We start from the raw sequence: 22459 nt of genomic DNA on the forward strand, positions 1-22459 counted from the left end.
TTTCAGATAAGAGGTTTATATCACACAAGAAAAAATAACACAAAAAAATCTAGTTTAGGAATAGAGCTTGTTCTTGCTTGGTGCATTCAATAATTTTGCAGATGACTTTAAGGATGAATGTATGACAATTAATATTCTGATATAGATAATATAAAATTTCATAAAGTATCAAAATGTATTTTAACCATCCATTTTTTGTTATTGATTGCTGTTTTAAGTCATACAATTTATATTTTCTGTAGTCATTACCACCTGGATATTTGCAAGGAACACTTGAGATGGCAAACAAAGAGGAAAATAGAGAAAAAAACAGATACCCCAACATATTACCTTGTAAGTATTGCTAATATATATATTTCAAAATTCTAAATAGTCCAGTATGACCAGGCAGCTGGTCATGTTAAAAACAGCTAACAAAGATAGGCAACTGTCTTATGAGATCAAGGCTAATAAATTTAAGGTGATATAAACATCTGTTTGTTTGTTTATTTAATAATATTTATAAGTCACCTCAATCCTTTTAGTCAGCATTCAGGTCTGAATATGGGATGAAAATAGCATTAGTAATGCTTTTTGGTAGCAAGAGCTGGACAGGAGTGGCTAAGTATCCTCTTAGCAGCTTTTGATGGGTTCTTCTGGACTAGCTCTGGAAATTGGGGATGGGCAGCACACTATTGTGCTTGTTCTCTTCCTTCCTCTGGGGTTGATGCTAGTTGGTGATGATTGGGCGGAGGGAGAAATCCTGCCCTCTGCTTTTATTATGCAAGTACCACAGATTCAGTGCTCTATTCTCTCCTATTCAGTATCTACATGAAACTGCTGAGTGAACTCACCTGTCACCCTCTGGTGAGGTATTATCAGTACACTGATGATATCCAATTATACATGTCTGCCCCTTAAGCAAATTAATCAGTGTTGTTGATGTCATATCCCAGTGCCTGGAGGCTATGGGATCCTCAAATCCTGATTGTGTCAACAGGCCAGTGGGTCACAAGGGAGTGGTGATCTGATGAGGTTGTTCCATTGCTTGTAGTATCTGATAGTATCTCCTAAGCTTTTTAATAACAATTTTAATTTTTCTATTTGTTCAATTTTTTAAAAAATGGCTTTTATTGTTTGATAGTATACTACCCAGAATCACATTTAATGAGATGGGTGACCATAGAAATATGATACATATATATGCACAATTGCACATCATCATCCATCCATCCGTACATACATACATACATACATACATACCTACATACATGTATGCATGCATACATGCATACTTAACCCTGGGAAGTTTGCAATTCAAAATGTAATATATTATAACAAAAGTCCCAAAGGTGCTTTTTCAAGAGGCAACTGGATTTTCTGCTTTTTCTGGAAGCTTCTTGGATGAGAAGCAAAACGTCTTCAAAGAAAAATCAGAAAATCCAGTTGCCTCTTGAAAAAGCACCTTTGGAACAACCATGACCTGGATGACTAAGAATCTCCATAGACATTATAACAAAAGAATTAAAATAATAACATTCTCACTTATATATCTGACCCAGGCCAATATACATATATTTGCATATTTAGTAAGAGATAAATTATCAACAGTTTGACATAAAAGTAACAACTACAGTTACTATGAAATTAGAGGAAACCTCAGAATCCCATTCTCCTGGCCTAGCCATCAATTCCCTAATCAAACTGTTTTATAATATTGCTTTTATAAGTTGTATCTGATGATACCTGCTTTTTCTCATCTTTGGTGTCAGCAAATGAACAAACCAGTTCACTTGCAGAAATTACATATTATTTTAAATGTAATCTATCTATATAAAAGTAAAAACCACTCACGCATTAATCACGAAATCTCCAGAACCGTAAAGCCTACAAACTTGAAATTTGCCACATATGTTCCTCTTGGCTTCTAGGTGCTCACTAAGAAAGGATTTTTCAAAATGACCATCAGAGCATTAGTATTTCTTATATTATTATAACACACTCTGATGCTAATTAGTTAGACGTTCTACTCCCCCTATCCCAAACTAATCCAAACGTTTCCACAGAATGGAAACGTTTCTGTGGGGCAAGGCTGAGGGGGACAAGGGAGAGGCTTCTGTGGGGCCAGCCTGAGGGAGAGAAGGGGAAAGGATAGGCCGATCGTAACTACTCATTAATTTTTAAACTCTGTGTCGATTTATCAAGCCCGATCATATAGTTTCGTAGCGGAGCATGGGTATTCAGCTTGTCATTCATATTAATATAAGCCAATAAAATCATGTATTGCTTTAAGAGTGTATACAATCAAAAAGAGCACTAAACTGTTAAGGGAATGTGTCTGTTGCTTTTCTAAAAGGTTGTCATGTTGTATGCCACATAGCTGGTAATTTCACACTTTTGAAAGATCATTTCTTTTAAAATTCTAATCTGCTGCTGAGGTCTTCTTGGCTGGTTGCCCAGCAACTTAATTCATTAGTTTCTGGAGATTATATAGGAAATAAAACTGCCAGAAACTTCTTGTAGAATTAAGTGAAGTTTTCCAATTACAGACAAAAGGAAGTAGTTTTTCACAAATTCTAATACCTGGATAGATTCCAGAGGGATCTTGGGGTTTTCTCTGAGGATATGGTTGTAGTTCAACTGAAATAGGTAGATAGCTGAGGTGGATTGGATTGCTCCTTTGCAGTTTCTTATATGTACCCCTCCTGCAGTGCACCTCAGTTTTCCAAGGAGCTGCAGGAGATGAAATTCCAGAAGAGGTGCCTAAAACACTAGTGGTGAAAGATTAGGAGCAAGTCGGATTAAACCTGAATAAGAATCACTGTGCTGTTTTAAGGACTATTCTTGCTGTCTGGCGGATAAAATAATTCAAATTTATTCAGAGTTGGACTCCAGTTGGATAGGTCCAGTGAAAATATTTAGATAGAGTTCTATAGGATTTCTGTGACTGCTGATGAAGTGGACAGAGTCCCTGGAACTCTGAGCACAGCTATCTATCTTAATTAGATTCATATTTTTCCTGGTTGGTCAAAGGCCTAGGAGGTAACATGCAATTGGGTCCATGTAGTGATACTTGCTCCTTTGAGAGAGAAGGTCTTTCTGTGGTATGTCTTTTTCCTCAAGAAACCATCAAAGCCCTGGACAGATTCTGTCCAGTCTCCAGCTTTTAATTTTTCATCATTACTGCTTCAAGCATCTTTTCTGGCACTTCATCTCCTGCAGCTCTTTGGAGAACCAAGGTATACTTGGTAGTGGGGCTTCAGCTCCAGAGGATCCAGGAAGAGACAGATTGTCTGGGCCCTTTTCAGGCAGGTTACAGCACAAAAATAGCTTTGGACATGCTTGTTGATGCTTGTTGATGGCCTGTGGCAAGGTTGGGTAGGGGTAGTGCAATCATCCTTCTGTTTCTTAATTTCTTATTAGTTTTTGATACAGGTGATCATGGTATTTTTTTAGACTGGCTGCAAAGTTTGAGTCGGGGCACTGTTTTGCTATGCTTTTCTTTGTGGTTAGTTCAGTCAGTCCATGGCATCTCAAAATGTTACCCTTTTATTTAACATCTACGTAGAAGTGCTACATGAGGTCGTCTGTCAGTTCAGAGCAAAATATCATCAGTGCATCAGTGTAGTACAAGGGTGTCAAACTCAAGGCCCAGGGGCCATATCCAGCCCACGGGGTGCTTAGATCTGGACCACAGGGCTGCCCAGGAAAGAGCGAATGGCTGGCCTGCGGTGCCTCTGCCAGTGAAAACGAGCTCCTGAGCTCTGCTTTTGCTGGCAGAGGGTTTCAGGAGGCCGTCGCAGCAAAAAATGGAGCCCATTTTCCCTGGCAGAGCGCTCAGGCTACCACAGGCACCCTGACACGAGTGATGTTGAGCTGGCCACCCCCAACCTGGCCCCCCCGAGGTCAAACACAACACTGATGCGGCCCTCAATGAAATTGAGTTTGACACCTGGTGTAGTACATATACCAAAATATGCATCTGAATTCTAGGAGAAGCAAGTGATGCTGTCAGGCTTCTGTCCCAGTATATGGAAGTTGTGCACAACTGGAACACAATTTGGTTAAATCCTGTCCCAAGCCTTTGTAGCCCCTAGGCCTGGGGATCTTCCATCTTTGATTTGGGATGGGACTGGACTTGTTCATCAAGACTGGTATGTAATCTGAGGGTCATCTTGAATTTACAGTTCCTGCTTGAAGAGCAAATGGAAGCTATAGCTAAGTGGATCCTTCCACAGATACATCTAGTATGCCAGTTGTACCCTTTCCTGGACTAGGACGCCATTCAGATAGTCACTCATGCCTTAATCATTTCACAATTGGATTCCTTTAACATGCTGTATATGGCTCACCCTTGAAAACCACTCAGAAGCTACAGCTCATTGAGAATGCAATGGCATGGGTAGTAAGAGGCATGCCTTGATATGCTCAGGTGACCCAATGGTTTCATAAGCTGTACTGATTACTGATTGACTTACAAGTACAATTCAAGGTCCTGGTTATCAGCTATAAAGCCCTTCATGGGCTTGGGTCTGGTTGTTGTCTGTGGGGTTGCCTATTTCCCGTTCTTTTTGTCCATCCAGTGGTATCAGGCACATACAATATGCTTTGGATCCCATCATTATGTATGGTCTACTGGGACCCAGAAACCATGCCTTCTGTGCTGCGGTAGCTGCCTTCGATAATTGCAGAGGTCTGGATGGTTCCACCATGAGGTCATGCAAGAAATTATTACATACTTAGCTGTACTCTCAGGCTTTGGGACAGGGTGATGGTTAGATGATTTTCAAAAAGTATTTTTTGTCAGGTGGTTTATGATTTATTTTTGGTTGCTTTTTTTTTCTTCTTATGACCTGCTCAGAGTTTCTGGGAATCAGGTGGATTCTATACTATATGTATGTGTTCATAGACAGGTAGCCCTTGACTTAACGACCATAGTTGGGACAGGATTGCCACCATAAGTTCATTGTGGCTGTAAAGCAAGCTGTCATATGACTACTTTGCTTAGCAACAACAATCTTGACAATTAAATGAATTTCATCAATCATTAGCCAAGAATGTACCCCAATCCAAGCCATTCCAGGCTTGGTCTCTTCCCGTCCCAAGCTTCAGTAATGTAGCGGGCTGCTTCCAACTTCCTGCACTTCTCTTTCTTCCCCTCCCATCTTTGGCCCTTTTCTGCTCTGCACTCTTCCTGCACTGCAAGGTAGCAAATACCCCCAAAACTGTCTAGCTGGAAAGCCTCAATCCTTTCAGCTCATCTTCATCAGTTTTTTCTTTTCTTTTATTCTTGCTGCTTTAGAAGGAGTGCCTGGCCTGACTAGCTGGGGTGGACTGGGTTTTGTCTGCAGGGAGAAAAAAAAAGTCAAAAGGAGTCCCTGAATGGTAGCATGCCAAAATGCGTCTTTTTCAAAAACCTAGATCACAGTGTGCCAGGGTGGGCACAACTCATCAGGAGTGACAGCAAAAAACAAACAAACACTGTAGATGAGATAGGGCAGCTGTGGCTTCCCGGGATATAACAGAACAGAATAACAGAGTTGGAAGGGACCTTGGAGGTCTTCTAGTCCAACCTCCTGCTTAGGCAGGAAACTATACACCACTTCAGACAAATGGTTATCCAGTATCTTCTTAAAAACTATGGAGCATTCATAACTTCTAAAAGCAAGTTGTTCCACTGATTAATTGTTCTGTTAGGAAATTTCTCCTTAGTTCTAAATTGCTTCTCTCCTTGATTAGTTTCCACCCATTGCTTCTTATCCTACCCTCAGGTGCTTGATTCCCTCTTCTTTGTGGTAGCCTGTTCTGTCCCCGTCTCACACACGCACACAAACAGACAGCCGGGGGTTAAATAAACTGGCAGACAACCAATTCTTTCGATAAGAGAATTGGCAGCAACCCAGTAGCTGCTTGCCAAGAACTTTACTTATAAACAAGATACACACAGTTCACGAATTGTCAAGTCCAGTCCGTAATTAAATCCAAGGCAGATAATGTTGTTTCCAAAGATGCAGTGTGACTCGATAGTAGTTAGTTTTGTCCATCACAGAATCTGAATGGCCACCTCACCCCCTTATATCCCCTGTGGGGTGTTGTCCAGTGACTCAGCTTAATCTCTGGCACGCCTTCTTTTCTGTTGCGTGCGCTTGTCTCTCTGACGCTGGCGTGGATCCAGCCAAGACTTATCCCCTTCACTGTCCGACTGTGAGGAAATACCTGGCTCCTGGCCAATCTCTTCTCTTACGGGAGACACCTGAGGCATTGCCAGAGAGGAGGGTCCTGGAGAGGGAGGCCTGGCCAACTCCTCTCCTTCACGTTCGGAGCCTTCTCCCTCCGATAAGTCGGCCTCGGGGGTCGGAGCCACAACACAGCCCCTGAGATATTGGAACACTGCTATCATGTCTCCCCTAATCCTTCTTTTCATTAAACTAGAAATACCCAGTTCCTGCAACCGTTCTTTATATGTTTTAGCCTCCAGTCTCCTAATCATCTTCGTTGCTCTTCTCTGCACTCTTTCTAGAGTCTCCACATCTTTTTTACATTGTGGCACCCAAAACTGAATGCAGTATTCCAAGCGTGGCCTTATCAAGGCATTATAAAGTGATATTAACCCTTCACGTGATCTTGATTCTATCCCTCTGTTTATGCAGCCTAGAACTGTGTTCGCTTTTTTGGCATATGACAAATAACCCCAGAGCCGTGTAATGGTGCTGCTGCTTGTCATCCTGCAACAGAGAGTTGCAGGACAGCCAAAGGACAGAGATGTGGGGAGATAAGTGAAGGGGAGGAGTTGGCGCGCCCCTGTGGTCATTAGTGCAGGCAGACTGCCAAGCACCCAAATTCTGATGTTACCTTGGAGGTGCTGGAACAGCATAGATTGTAAGTTCAGTTTTTCAGCACAGTTGTAACTTTGAACAGTTGCTGAATTAAGGGTCACAAGTCAAGAACTACCTGTATGTATGAATAAATCAGTAAATAAACTGATAAACCATGGAATTTTCTACCATGAATATACGGTGTTAATTATTGATGTTTTTCTCCCTGTGTTGAACCAAGATGATAGATAATCTTATTTTGTTGTGAAAGTATTTGTTATACTCTGTCTCAGCTATATTTCTGTTTTGTTGTATTGACTTTATTTTATATTTTACTTGTTATTGTTTTTGATTTTAATGATGAAGATTGGAATATTAGTGTCTGTGATCCCTTCTCCAAACTGAAAACTATACAGCACCTCTCAGGGTGGATCTTCACTGAGGTTCTTTACTGGAGGTGCTTCTGATTGATTTACACAGATCATAGAAAATAAATAATAATATATGTATATCCTATGCATTTACACCAAGCACAGGGATGATAGGTATATCATATCAACTTGTCTATCTGACCTTGCCAAGAACACGAAGTTTTTCTTGACAGATTTCAGTTAGCAGTGTCAAAATAAAGCCACACTAAAGGCAAGAAATGTCTTGTTTATACCAGATGGTTCTAGTTAAAAATAGAGAGGGTCACGCTACTGTACACAAGCGTTTCATGCCAAGGATGAGCAAGATATTAAATAGAATGTTTAAGATTAGCTGATGTAGTGCACTAAATATTTGGATACATTTCACAATGTACCTGAAATAGAGACTTCTATGTATTTAAGGGAAAGAGGGACATTCTACTGTCCATTTCCTCTTTCCGTAACGTCTTGTAGGACCACCACCTCTGTAAAAGCTTCCTATATGAACAGTCTGTGTGCTGTGGACAAATCTGATGTAGGTTGGTGATTTACAGGTTTTCATCTATCTTACTTCAGATCATTCCTTTCAGTCAGCCATAAATTCTGTGCTTCCGTGGCCATTTCTGCCTTGGCTGTTGAAAGTAAGTCTTGCCTGCAGCCTTTTTAGTGATCTAATGGAAAACCTTCCACAAGATTAATACTTTTAATGGAAAGTAGTAAGTGACGATTATATTCCAGTGATAACATCCAGAATATAATCCAGTAGTATTTATAGGTATTTGTAAGGTAATCTGGAAATCTTCCAATGGAGGAAGGCAACAAATTTAAATAAATTTAAATGTAATTAATTATATTAATTTGGGCACAATTAAAAGCTGCTTTATCTTTATTTGTCTCCCTTATGGGAGGGTCTTACCAGATGATACTATCTGAGATGGTGACAAGATTCTCCTAGAAGTATTAAACAATAATATTATTTCTGATCCTGAGATTCCAAAGCAGATTCAGTAATGACCAAATTGACAAGGTTTTTGTCTACATTAGAAGCTATGCCCAATTAGAAAGGCCATGTGCGGCCAGGGAGTAGGGAAGGGTGGCATCAGTTGGTGCAATGATTCAGCCTGGGTACCACAGATGGGTAACTGGGTCTGAAGGATGTAGACTCCCCAATATTGAGCTCCCACTTCTAGTCATCCTGCCATCTTCTCTCTTCACGAGAGTTACAAGGTTATAATCTGCACCACCAACTTCTCAGGGTACCAATGTTGCTGGCTTTATTTCAATAGAGCATCAAAAGAAATGCCACGGGAACAGCAGCTTTTCATGTCATATATTTTCCTTCTGTTTCAGAGACCTGAGATAACATATCATTCATGGGGTGAGAAAGAGTCCTTAGATAATTGTAAAAGGAATTAGATACATTCATGAGACCAGTTGCTAATTCTGATATCTACTAATTATTTCTAGGAGAATAACATCAACAGGGGAGTGTTGTGTGAGGACATCAGAACTTTATTATGTTTGTAATCCGGGAATCACTATCAGAAAAAAGAGTGTCATAGCTTTATTTGTAAAGAGGTTGTCCCTAAATTACTTGGTCTATGTCCATTTGTAGTGGTAAAATTAATGCTATTAATTGTTATTAATCATTCTTTCTTTCTTTCTAAGATTTTGCATTTATGTTCATGATACATTGCTAAATTGATGCTTTAAAAATCATTATTTTAGTAGGATGAGTGCATGGTGTTATTCAGTATAGAAGCTATAATACAGTATTTAGAAATCGTCATACATTGCTGTATCAACTTTTTTTAGGTTAGCTTTTTTTCCCAGAAGGAAATTACACATTTAGAGCTTTATCCACATTTCATCCATGTTAGAAATATATAGTTCTAACTGTGTTCCTTTTTACAGATGATCATTCCAGAGTAACTTTAATGCAAATAGATGGATTTCAGTGTTCAGACTATATTAATGCTTCATATATAGATGTAAGTGAAATCCTTTTCTTTTTCAATTACTTATTTTCTCAAAATAACTACATGTTTTTAAAAGCATCTTTAATGTATATTCTTGTAAAAATAACACACATTTTTATTTTCTCATAGGGCTTCAAGGAAAAGAATAAATTTATAGCGGCTCAAGGTATCTTTTGATTTCTATTGTTTGACAATTTAACAATTTCAGAAATATTTAGTTTTGTCTAAACTGAAGTAAGATTTTAAGAATTTTGTAGATTGGTTTTATTTAGTCTAAGGTTAATGAGTGTGCCAAAACACCTAAGTGATTTTTCTGAAGAGTCTTTAGATTGAATAACAAGTTACCAAGAACTGATTTGGAGAAACAGTGGTGCATTGTATCAGAGGAAAAGGGAGAAGTGGGCAATCTGTCTTGACGTAACTCTTTATATGACATTGGCATAAAAATTAGATATATACAGAACCAAGGGAGAGTTAGTAGAGATCAGTTTATGTCAGTGGTGGGTTGCCCCCGGTTCGCACTGGGGCAACCCGGTATAGAACCGGTAGTAAAACCGGCGGGAGGCTCCACCCACCAACCCCGACGTCATCAGGACGCTTTTGTGCATGTGCAGAAGAGAGAGTGCGTGCGCGGCCCCATTGCAAACGGGTAGTAAAAGTAAGTAGAACCCACCCCTGGTTTATGTGTGTGTGTGTGTACCTTCACATCAATGTTGACTCACTGGTGACTGCCTAGACAAGTCACTGCAGTTTTCTGGCTTCCTGTTGAAAATACGACTAAAACCCAGTCTCTCAGTTTCTAGCCTGTTTCGTTAACTACTAACAAACTGGCTCTTAATAGTAATCATTAGAAAGTAAAAATGAAAAGTTTAGATTAGGGTTAAAGTTTAACATGGCAAATATAATTTCATCACCATTTCATTTATCAAAGTTATATTTTGCATGAAAACAATGAAGATGTAGACTTTTTTGGGGGCGGGGGAGGTCCTAGATAAATAGGAAAATGGCAACATATATATATATTTTTAATTTGATTTATATGCCGCCCTTCTCCGAAGACTCAGGGCGGCTTACAATGTGCTCAGCAATATTTGAATATTTAATGCAATTTATATAATAAATTGTCTATGGAGTGTCACTTTTGGTAATTGTGCGTGCGCGTGTGTATTTAATCCAATTTTCCAATTTGAAAATATGTACACAAGGGATTGATGTGGTCCATGAACTGTTGAGGATTATATAAATATATTTATAGTAGATGTCAAAATCTCTTTAATTCTACTGTTTCTGTTTCATTTTATTTTTTGAGCGAGAATAGGCAAGTAACTGTCCAATTACGCTAGTGTATAGATTTTTCTATCAAGATGCAAGAAGAGTGCAGTGGAACGCAAGCATGAATTGTGGTTTGCTTGAGCCAATTAAACTTTATATTTCTAAGGAATAAAGGATTAGGGAGATATGTTTTTACAATTAAAATTTTATTGTGATATATTCACCTCACTAGCAAGAATAAACTTTGGATTCAGGGCCACTGCACAATTTTTTATACCTCAGCCTGAAGCTTCAGGAGGAATGTGTTTTAAATTAACAAACATAGTGTAGAGTTTCTGTTGCTAAAAAGAGGGATAGTTTATTTGATGGAGATAGTGAAACATTTTTATTGTCAAATCCCAATCCCAGTTTGCCTGTTTATTTCAATTTTAATATGTATTTTTTAAATTGGTTTCTTTTCTTTGGACTTTCTGAATGTTGTAAATCTGATATTCTTTTCAATAGATAGGATGAGAAACATGTTTCTGTGCTTTGTATAGCTGTTAATTCTGTAGTTGTTTTCTATATCTAGGTCCTAAACAGGACACAGTAAATGATTTCTGGAGGATGATATGGGAACAGAAGTCTGCAACTATTGTTATGTTAACAAATGTGAAAGAGAGAAAAGAGGTAAGACATTTTAAAGTTTATTTCCCTCCAACAGGTTTAGAGTAGTCCAATAGCCCACAAAACTATTAGTAACATAACCACTTCCTGTATCATCTTGTCAGTAAAATGTCAGTGTCTTTGATACTGTACAGCTCTGCAGTAATTTTAATACCTGACCATAACATAATTTTTCTCACATTGCTCACATCTTCTCTGTCTCTTTTCTGAATCTTTCCCCATTCAGACAAGATATATATAAGTTTAATAATTGATGTGTTATATGAACAAATGATCTGAAATTACTTGACTGCATTTTTCTTTGTCTGATTTCCTGGCATTGTTTGAGAGACAAAATTTACAATTTCATAGCTCCAAAAAGTATTAGTAGTACATTTAAGGTCCAACTTTCCTTCTACCATTATTATTGCATTGATTAAATTCAATATGAAAATTGCATCCTGCAGCACACCTATAAAAGTAAGTAGCAGTAGCTAGTGAATGCTGATTTGCGATAAATGAAGCATGATTTTTTTTTGTTGCTCAAGGATGACCTCTCCTAGCACATAAATTGAGGAAAAAAGAGTATATGTAGGCTATATTTTTGAAAGAAATATGAAATTACCTGTCTGTGCTGACTTTAGTTCCAAACTATATTAAGTTATTTTACCTTCTAAATAGACCCAGACTTGAAGAAATGAGTCTGTAGAAAAATCAGACATAGTGGATGGTAAAATTGTATCTCAACAAATGTTAGTGCTATGATACCTCACAACTTATCCTGATCTTATTTTGAATATATTTTAAAGCTATATAGTTTTGTTTGGTTTCAATTTCAGAATTAGCCCTATCCTCCTTCCATATCATTGCAACACAATTGTATGTTTTTAACCTGTCCGTTTGGGTGAAACATGCAAAATGCTGATGTGCTATGTTTGTGTTTTAACATTTATATAGGACAAATGTTTCCAGTATTGGCCTGATCAAGGATGCTGGACCTATGGAAACATCCGAGTTTGTGTGGAGGACTGTATAGTTCTTGTAGATTACACCATTCGAAAGTTTTGTATTCATCCGGTATTTCATTTTCTCATATTATTCCTTTAAAATATGATTAACTGTTTTTTCACCCTCTTTTTAGAATAAGGAATATTTGGAATTACAGTATATGTTTTTGTTCAAGGATAAAAACTCCAGTTATTTAACTTTCAGTTATATTTTCTTGATACTATTATTTTAGAGCTCATACTGAGATTTTATTTGAAATTCTATGCGTACTTTGAGCCCAATGTTATACTAGCATCTTTTTTGGAGTCCCTTCTGGGAGTTCATGATTTCCAACAAATGTAATTGATTATAGATAGCTGTACTGAGTTAATACTTTCTATAAAATTCAAATTATGTTGACATCATAAGAAATGACAATATAAATTATGCCTCCTTCAATAGTAATGTTTTTAGAATGTTATAAACAATAAAATGTGAGGAATAGAATCAGATGCAATAGAATTTCAAAACTATGGGCAGATATTTTGACCTGCTCTGGAATTGTATGGTGGAAAGATTTTTGAATGGCTTTAATCAAACAAATTTGTAGAAATTTTATTGAATGTGATATACACCAGGGAGCCCTTGGTGGTACAGTGGTTAAAGTGCAGTATTGCAAGCAAACTCTGGCCATAGCTTGGAGTTCGATCCTGAGAGGGCTCAAAATTGACTCAGCCTTCCATCCTTCCAAGGTCAGTAAAATGAGGACCCAGATTGTTGGGGGCAATATGCAAATAATGCTTACATTTTAAGCTGCCCAGAGAGTGCTGCAAAGTGCTATTGGACAGTATATAAGCCAAAATGTTACTGCTATATTGCTATTGCTATACTGCATTTATAGCTCTCATATAATTAATTTCCTGTTGATATCTGGTTTGCTGCTCTGGGCACTTAGTTGTATTAGCTTGACTATTGGTCTGGTTCATTATCATGATTGTTTTGACAGTATATTAAAATGCAAAATTTCAGATGATTTTTTAAAACTCTGGGTATAATACTGGTGCCTGATAAATTGAACCCAGAGAATATTCCAGATTGGAATGTCATTGTGGAAAGATAAATCTGTTTATTGCACACCCTTCATCATGCTTTTGGTGCATGATTGATTTTATATCTGCTTTAATTCTTTTCTTTAATGTGGATCATAAAGAGGAAGGACCCGGGCCTTCGACTGATGTTGTGCAACGCCAGGTCCGTAGTAAATAAAGCCCCCCTCATTTGTGATCTGGTTCAGGAGGGGGGAGCGGACCTGGCGGGTATTACGGAGACCTGGTTGGGCCCGGAGGGAGGGGTCCCTCTGGTAGAAATGTGCCCACCAGGCTTCCTGGCATTCCATCAGCCGAGGTCACAGGGGAGGGGAGGGGGAGTAGCGGTTATTATTAGAGAAGGCCTTAGGCCGAGGGAGGCCACTGTTCCTCAGACGGCCGGTTGTGAGACCCTCCTTGTGAAGTGGGGTTATGGGGTCCAGAGGGGTTTGCTGATCACGTACCTGGCTCCCTGCCACGTGGCAGCAGCCCTGCCCGAGCTACTCAACATTATCGCCGCGATGGCGGTTGATACCCCCAGACTTATGGTCATGGGGGATTTCAACCTGCCGTCCGTGGGTGAGACGTCTGAGGTGGCTCGGGAGTTCATGGCTTCCATGACGGCTATGGATCTGACCCAGCTAATTCATGGCCCTACGCACACAGGGGGAAACACACTGGACTTGATTTTTGTCTCTGGACAGTGGCTGAGTGATCTCGAGATAGGGGACATAGTCATCGAGCCCTTGTCATGGTCGGATCACTCTCTCCTTCGCCTTGACCTTCGAACCGCTGCACCCCACCGCAGGGAGGCGGAACCGATGAGATGGTACCGCCCCAGGCGCCTGATGGAACCTGATAGGTTCCAGATGAAGCTTGGGCCAATTCCTGAGGTTCTGGCTCACGCCTCGGCTGGAGACCTAGTGGCCGCCTGGGATAGGGCGGCCACTGGAGCTCTGGATCGAGTCGTGCCTTTGCGGCCTCTGACCCGGCGCCGATCTCACCTGGCTCCTTTGTTTACTGAGGAGCTGAGGGAGATGAAGCACCGGAAAAGACGCCTAGAGAGTAGTTGGAGGGCCAGTCGTACTGAATCTGACTGGACACTGGTAAGATCCCATATTAAGAATTACCTAGTGGCAATAAAAGCAGCGAAATGTACTTATCTTGCTGCTCTTATTGCGTCATCAGATAACCGCCCGGCCACCCTGTTTAGGGTGACCCGCTCCCTGCTCCACCAGGAAGCGAGGGAGGACCCCTTGGAGGGAAGAGCCGAGGATTTTGTTCAGTATCTATATGACAAAATCACTCAGATTCAGGAAGATCTGGACTCCGACTGGGTAGATCCAGCGGGGATGACGGTGGCAGGTCCTGAGAATGTTATCTGGGATGAGTTTGATTCTGTGAGCCCTGAAGACGTGGACAGGATTCTGGATAGACTGAATGCGACCACATGTTTGTTGGAACCGTGCCCCTCCTGGTTAGTGCTGGCTTCCCGGGAGGTGACGCGAGGCTGGCTCCAGGGGATTATAAATGCTTCATTGGGCGAGGGTGTCTTTCCCGCCACCTTGAAAGAGGCGGTGGTGAGACCTCTCCTCAAGAAGCCTTCCTGGACCCAGCAACATTGGCTAACTATCGTCCAGTCTCCAACCTTCGCTTTGTGGAGAAGGTTGTTGAGAGTGTGGTTGCACGACAGCTTCCCCAGTACCTGGATGAAACGACGTATCTAGATCCGTTCCAGTCCGGCTTCAGGCCTGGGTACAGCATGGAAACGGCATTGGTCGCGTTGGTGGATGATCTCTGGAGGGCTCGGGACAGAGGTTGTTCCTCTGTCCTGGTCCTATTAGATCTCTCAGCGGCTTTTGATACCATCGACCATGGTATCATGCTGCACCGGTTGGAAGAGTTGGGGGTGGGAGGCACCGTATTACGGTGGTTCTCCTCCTTTCTCTCCGACCGGTCGCAGTCTGTGTTGACAGGGGGGCAGAGGTCGACCCCGAGGCCCCTTATATGTGGGGTGCCACAAGGATCGGTCCTCTCGCCCCTTTTGTTCAACATTTATGTGAAGCCGCTGGGCGAGATCATCCGTGGTTTCGGGGTGGAGTACCATCAGTACGCTGACGACACCCAGCTGTACATCTCCACCCCAGACCACCCCAACGATGCCCTTGAAGTGATGTCCCGGTGCCTGGAGGCCGTACAGATCTGGATGGGGAGGAACAGGCTCAGACTCAACCCATCCAAGACCGAGTGGCTGTGGTTTCCGACGTCCCGATATAGTCAGCTGGTGCCATCGCTGACTATTGGGGGCGAAGCATTGGCCCCCACGGAGAGGGATCGCAACTTGGGTGTCCTCCTGGATTCACGGCTGTCTTTAGAAGAGCACTTGACGGCCGTGACCGGGAGGATTTTTCATCAGGTCCGCCTGATCCGCCAGTTGTGTCCCTTTCTGGATCGGGACTCGTTACGCACGGTCACTCATGCCCTCGTCACCTCCCGTTTGGACTACTGTAACACTCTTTACATGGGGCTCCCCTTGAGGAGCACTCGGAGGCTCCAACTGGCGCAGAGTGCGGCCGCACGGGTGGTGATGGGAGCGACGTGGCGCTCCCATGTAACGCCTCTCCTGTGCGAGCTGCACTGGCTCCCGGTGGTCTTCCGAGTGCGCTTCAAGGTTTTGGTCATCACCTTCAGAGCGCTCCATGGCTTAGGACCTGGCTATTTACGGGACCGCCTGCTGCCACCAATAGCCTCCCACCGACCAGTACGCTCCCATAGAGAGGAGCTCCTCCGGGTGCCGTCGGCCAAACAATGTCGACTGGCGGCCCCCAGGGGGAGAGCTTTCTCTGTGGGGGCACCTACGATCTGGAACGAGCTCCCCCCCGGAGATACGGAGGATTCCGGATCTGCGTACCTTCCGTCGCGCACTTAAGACGTTCCTATTTCATCAAGCCGGCCTGACCTAAATTTTTCCTCTTTTTAAATGGAAATTTTAAATTTGGTTTTAATTTATTGGGGTTTTAAAATTGGTTCAGCCAAATTTATTTAATTTGTTTTATCTCTATTTTAAATTTTGTATCTATCTGTTTTATTTTATGGCTGTTCACCGCCCTGAGTCCTTCGGGAGTAGGGCGGTATACAAATTTAATAAAATGAAAATGAAAAAAAAATGAAATGAAAAAGTCAAGGAACAAGTAACTAAATTATTGGTTGACTTCATTCTAAAATGTAGTTGATTGTATTCATATTTTGTCTCTGGACCTTCAGCAGGTTTCTGATGGCTGTAAAGCACCGAGACTTGTCACTCAGCTTCATTTCACCAGCTGGCCTGATTTTGGAGTGCCTTTTACCCCTATTGGAATGCTTAAATTCCTAAAGAAAGTCAAATCATTGAATCCTGCACATGCTGGACCAATTGTGGTTCACTGTAGGTACGTATCTATGTGGAACTGGAGATGTTTATTTTTACCAGTGTCAGGGTGTGGGATTAATAGCGCTAATCCAAAAGATGCTCCATGGAACAAATGTTGGAAGGTGTGTAAAAGAGAAAGAGAAACTACCCTACTTTTTCATTCACAGAAATCTGGTGGTTCTAAGAGATATAGTTGAACACAACTTCAAGACAGTGAGCTTAGATATGATATAAAAATACAGGAAAAATAATACTTGGAAGTTATAGACTCCTGTAGACTAATTTTAGTAATTTATTCCACAGTCTTCTGCATAGTAATGTATAGAAAGAACATTGCAGGGAAGCTGAGCTTCAAAATTCAGAAATAAAAACATATCATTAATAAACTTTCAATAAAAAAATGAGCTGTGGCAGATTTAGAGGGAGAGAGGAAGTTGCAATGATATCATAAGCAAAAACAAGTAACCAATGTAACACATAGGAAAAGTCTCTGCCAAGCACAGGATGCCCTGCCTTTTTCTTTTCAAGGAAGGCTGAAGATTATTTGCCATGGCAATTTAAACAGCAATCTATGATAATTGTGCTCCCTCTTGTGGTTGTTCAGGAGGTTAAACAGGATTGTCTGTGAATGTAATGAGCTTTCAGTTAGCTTACAAAATCCAGTAAGTTAAGTAAGTTAATAAGTAAGTAAGTAAGTAAGTAAGTAAGTAAGTAAGTAAGTAAGTAAACTGCCAACTCACAAAATCAAAAAACAAACAAACAACAAACAAACAAACAGATTACTTACACATTAACAGGCAGTCTAGAATAAAACAACCAAAACAGTCATAGAAATATAACATGGGTTTTACAAATGTATCAATGAACCCACTGACCCCTAAATTGTGTACCTCCTCAACACCCTCATATGAAACCTTTCAGAAATGGGTCCAGAAATTGGTCCAGCTATTGGCAATATAATAAAGGCAAAGAAATAATGTTTTGCCACCGTTATTGCCACAATAGAGGCTCAAATATGGACTTTCACTTGTGTTTAGTTGGATTTTCACTTTGTCCAATGGTGCTTCAGGCATGATTTCATGTCTATCTGTTAGATGTCTGAACTTAGAGTTAAGAGACTTTGAATCTATATGTTTATACTTTTTTGTTTTGAGTTTTACCTCCCAGTGAACTAGATATTCATGCTTCTATCACTGCTGCTGGTATTCTTACTATTAATTTAAGAGGTAGGTGCTGTAGAATATAAAGAAAAACCAATAATATTGGAAGTAAGCTATATTGTTGCAGTGTGTAGTAAGATGCATTATTCCACTGTGGTTTGTTTAGTTGCAACTGTGTTTTTTTCCCAAGTGCTGGTGTGGGTCGTACAGGCACATTCATAGTAATAGATGCCATGATTGACATGATGCATGCTGAACAAAAAGTTGATGTTTTCGAGTTTGTGGCAAGAATTCGTAGCCAACGTCCACAGATGGTTCAGACAGATGTAAGTAATCATACATACATACATACATACATACATATTATTTCCAGTAAATATAGGAAGCCTTTTTCTATATGAATCTTTTGCATGTACATCAATAAAAGTTATTTTTTATTGGTGAACATTTTCTTCTTCTCACTGTTAAAATCTTGGAAATGACAGAGAAACAAAAAGAATTTGCATAGCAACTTAATTTGATATTGTATTCTGTCTCAAATACATCAGGCATTCTTGTTCCCTAAAGCAGTTGTATTTATTCACAGCGAGATTGTCACATATCTCATTTTCTCACTGCTGACATGATGAGATCCTAGTGTTTAGAAGAATCACCATCTATTTAAATGATGTTAAAACAGGAGCTAGCTGTTCATAGCAAATAGGACGGGTTTTTTTTTAAAAAAAGTCAGAGGACAGCACTTTTTCTCACTGAAAATATTTTCCACAAAAGAATTGATACAATCCTCTGTATATGCTCTTGTTTCTAAGATTATCAAATGGGAAATGGGAGAGATTCATTTCTTCGTTAGATTTTTGCAGCTTTTACCATATCACCTGACCTTCTTTTTTATTGTTTTTGTTACGAGAACATTCATGCTATTTTGTAATAAGTAGGTACCACTCTCCGTCTTTAAGTCTCAGGTGTAGCATTTAAGACTTCAGGCTACCAAGTGACCTCTGAAAGGTTTGAGTTTAACCTCTTTTAACTTTTACAGAAAATTCAGCTCCTCAAACAGCAGCTTGGACAGTACATTTCACCAATGTGCACTAGGACTGTGGGCGTGCATGAAATATGTAGGTTGAAAACTGCCCATACCTTCAGGGCAATTAAAAATACTCTTGACATATCAGTCCTGTCAATGAGAATATATCTATCCTGCACTTGTTGCATTGGTTGCCAATAGGTTCCTGGCTCAATTCAAAGTGTGAATTATCAGCTTAAAAACCTGTTGCAGCATAATACTGGACTACATCAGGCAATATCTAATGAAAATGGAAATATATTCATCTGTTTCAGTTCTATAGAGAGACCCTTTTCCAGGTCTCACCTCCTCATAAAGTTCATAGATTGTAGGCCAGATGGCAGGCTTCTAGGGGGCAGCCCCATTTGATGTAATTCCCCTTTGAATTACAAATAACCCCTATTCTAGAGGCATTTTGAAAATTAGTGAAAGCAGTGCTGTTTAGTTGAATGTCACCACTAATGAATCAGAATTATATGTTGAATTTTACTGCCTAAATATGATTGTAATGCCCTGTTCTCAGCTTTATTTTATTATTTCCAAATCCAGAGTATTTTTGGACTGGGGGAGGCTATACACATAGTTCTCGACTAACAACAATTCATTTAGTTACTGCTTGAAGTTACAAGGGCACTGAAAAAAAATGACTTATGACTGTTTTTCACATTTACGACCTTTGCAGCATCCCCATGGCCATGTGATCAAAGTGCTTTCCGTGTTTCCCTGAAAATAAGACCCTGTCTTATATTTTTTTGAACCCTGAAATAAGCGCTTGTCCTTATTGCCATGCGCTCAAAAGCCCGATTGGGCTTATTATCAGGGGATGTCTTATTTTGGGGGAAACAGGGTATATTTATCACGATTGCAGTGTCCCAGGGTCATGTGATCACCTTCTGCGACCTACTGACAAGCAAAATCAATGGGGAAGCCAGATTCATTTAACAACTATGTTACTAAATTAACAACTGCAATGATTCATTTTAACAACTGTGGCAAGAAAGGTCGTAAAATGGGACAAAATTCACTTAACAAATGTTTCACTTAGTAATATAAATTTTGGACTCAATTGTGGTCATTGCTGTACACATTGTAAAAATAAGTGAAATCTTTAATTGTAAAACAATGTTGTTGAATTCTATTTAACTACAAATGTTTCAAAGGTTGTGATGTAGAGTATTCTGTTTCTTTACAGATGCAGTATTCCTTCATATATCAAGCCTTACTTGAATACTACCTCTATGGTGACACAGAACTGGATGTATCCTCCTTAGAAAAACACCTGCAGCCATCAAATAGCACCACACCAAATCTTGTTAAGATAGGATTGGAAGAAGAGTTTAAAGTAAGCCTTTAAAAATGTTATAAAATATGAAACAAAATACATTTTTAAAATGTAATTTGGTGATTGACCTAATACTTTTTTAATACATTAATTATTTCCTCCTAAAATATTTGATTTTTTTTTTTTGCAATATCTGTCATGTTATTTATACCTAAAATATCAAGTTATGTAAAATTTTAAAATTAAAAGTTTTTTTTATTTCTAGGCTTTTAATTTTTTTATTGAAACTAAGTGCTATGGAAATGAAAGCAGGATCATAAAGAAAATATTAAAACAAAAACCTCACCCAAGCAAATATTTGAAAAAGAAAAAAATGATTGGGAGTACATAAGTACATTTATAGTGTTAAGTATGAAAAAATAGTCATGTTCAAAAATTCCTGTCCAAAAAAAAACTTGTATTGGTGAAGGAAAAATTACTCTGTTAACATAACTAACAAATAGTATTTCAATAAAACATTCTTTTAGATTCTTATAGATGTGTGAATTTTTCAGCTGATGCTATTTCATTAAAAAAAAGAAAACAATTTTTCTTTCTCTCTCCACCCGCCAAAGTACCGTAACCAGTATAATATACCCTGTTTTCCCCAAAATAAGACATCCCCTGATAATAAGCCCAATCAGATTTTTGAGGGCATGACATTAAGGCCAAGCGTTTATTTCATGGTTCAAAAAAATATAAGACAGGGTCTTATTTTTGGGGAAACATGGTAACAAACTGGTCCTTAACTTCCCATACAGCTTATAGACCAATCAACACTAAGTAGACATTATATGGTGGATATTATGAGTTTTAAAATTTCCTTATATAGAAGTATATAACAAAGTTTCTGTGCAAATGTAATTATATGATACATTGGTTTATCAAGCAGAATTTTTCAGAAGAAAATATGATTAAGACATTTTGGTTGAATTTGTTACTGTTCTCACATTGAGTTTTCATATTTTCATTTGTAGTCATTATCTAATTTTTACTTTTGTTTTAGAAATTAACAAATGTTCGAATAATGAAAGAAAACATGAGAACTGGTAATCTGCCAGCAAATATGAAGAAAGCCAGAGTTATCCAAATAATCCCTTGTAAGAAATTAAATTGCATATTCAAACAAATTGTATAATTTAATTGACAAAAACTTACCTAAGAGAATATTGTAATATTTTAGAAGCAACAGCAGGTGGCATTGCAAACTGAAATATAACTAAATTTTATAAAAGCCTGCTGACCATAATTTATGTTATTATTGATGATAAAATATTTAGAATTTTACAAAATCTACTTTTTTTTGTTCCCTAGATGACTTTAACAGAGTGATTCTTTCAATGAAACGAGGTCAGGAGTACACAGATTATATCAATGCTTCCTTTATAGATGTAAGTACTTTTCTGTACAGAAAATGCACATACTGTAAGAGATGTTAACATCTTTTCCGGAATATTTGTTTAAAATTCATCTAGAAAAGAGCATGACCTTCAGCATTACTATATGTTAATAACCTGTTAATTTTTTTAAAAGGAATCAGAGACTCATAATAACAATAAAAAATACCTTGTATTTAAAATATCAACATAAAGAAGCAAACATTTTTGCTTTTTTATTAGAACCAAGTTTAATTTACTTTTTACTGTGGCAGGATTTGTTTTATTTAATTGAGAATAGAAATAGATAACTTTCTTTGCTGCTGTCAAACTTTTCTCTATTTTGGTGAAGAATATGTTCTTTCTTGGTGTTTCAACAATAGATGAATGTCCATTACACAGTATTGAACTCATATAGTGCATTATTGTCAAAGTTGCATATGTTAAGCTTCATAAAAGTGTATGATGCTCAGAGTGCTTTGACTGAAGCCACAGATATCTCCAAAATTTGCCATCTAATTGTATTGTTAATAGGACAAAAAAAAATATTACAGACATGACTGAGAAATGATCATATTAACTATATTTAATTAATTTAAATACATGTAAATATACACGAGAGGAATCATTTACTGCCCTGGTCCCATCTATTCTATGATTCTGATCTCCTTCTCAAAGGTCAACTGTAGAAGAAGAGCCACACACATTGGTAGTAAACAATATCATTTCTTTGATTTTGACTTTTGTGAAACCAACCATTGTGTTTTGTAAACTGTGGCTTCCAACCATATCATCTAAATTTGGCCATTGTGGCTAGCTCAACAGACGATTGTGAGAAGAAGTTGCGTGTTTTCTTGGTTTAGTGAAGTAGTCAACATAATGGTATTCCTCTCACATCCTCCTTTCAGATGAAAGAGAGCTCATTATTTATTAACTTAACAAACCCTTGCCTTCTCTG

General features: G+C 39.0%; 1 protein-coding gene across 1 annotated transcript in view; it reads left to right on the forward strand.

Annotated features, from left to right (window-relative positions):
- PTPRE (protein tyrosine phosphatase receptor type E) overlaps positions 1-22459 on the forward strand; it is a 115610-nt gene that overhangs the window by 87212 nt on the left and 5939 nt on the right. The window contains 10 exon segments of the mRNA XM_070946447.1: positions 243-333; positions 9119-9195; positions 9313-9349; positions 11027-11124; positions 12058-12177; positions 16437-16600; positions 17932-18067; positions 19997-20146; positions 21132-21225; positions 21440-21516. Of these exon segments, the coding sequence (XP_070802548.1) occupies positions 243-333; positions 9119-9195; positions 9313-9349; positions 11027-11124; positions 12058-12177; positions 16437-16600; positions 17932-18067; positions 19997-20146; positions 21132-21225; positions 21440-21516 (1044 nt within the window).

This window comes from Pituophis catenifer, unplaced genomic scaffold, assembly GCF_029215685.1.
Source record: "Pituophis catenifer annectens isolate HBS135680 unplaced genomic scaffold, rPitCat1.0.hap2 SCAF_6, whole genome shotgun sequence".
Lineage (NCBI taxonomy): Eukaryota > Metazoa > Chordata > Lepidosauria > Squamata > Colubridae > Pituophis > Pituophis catenifer.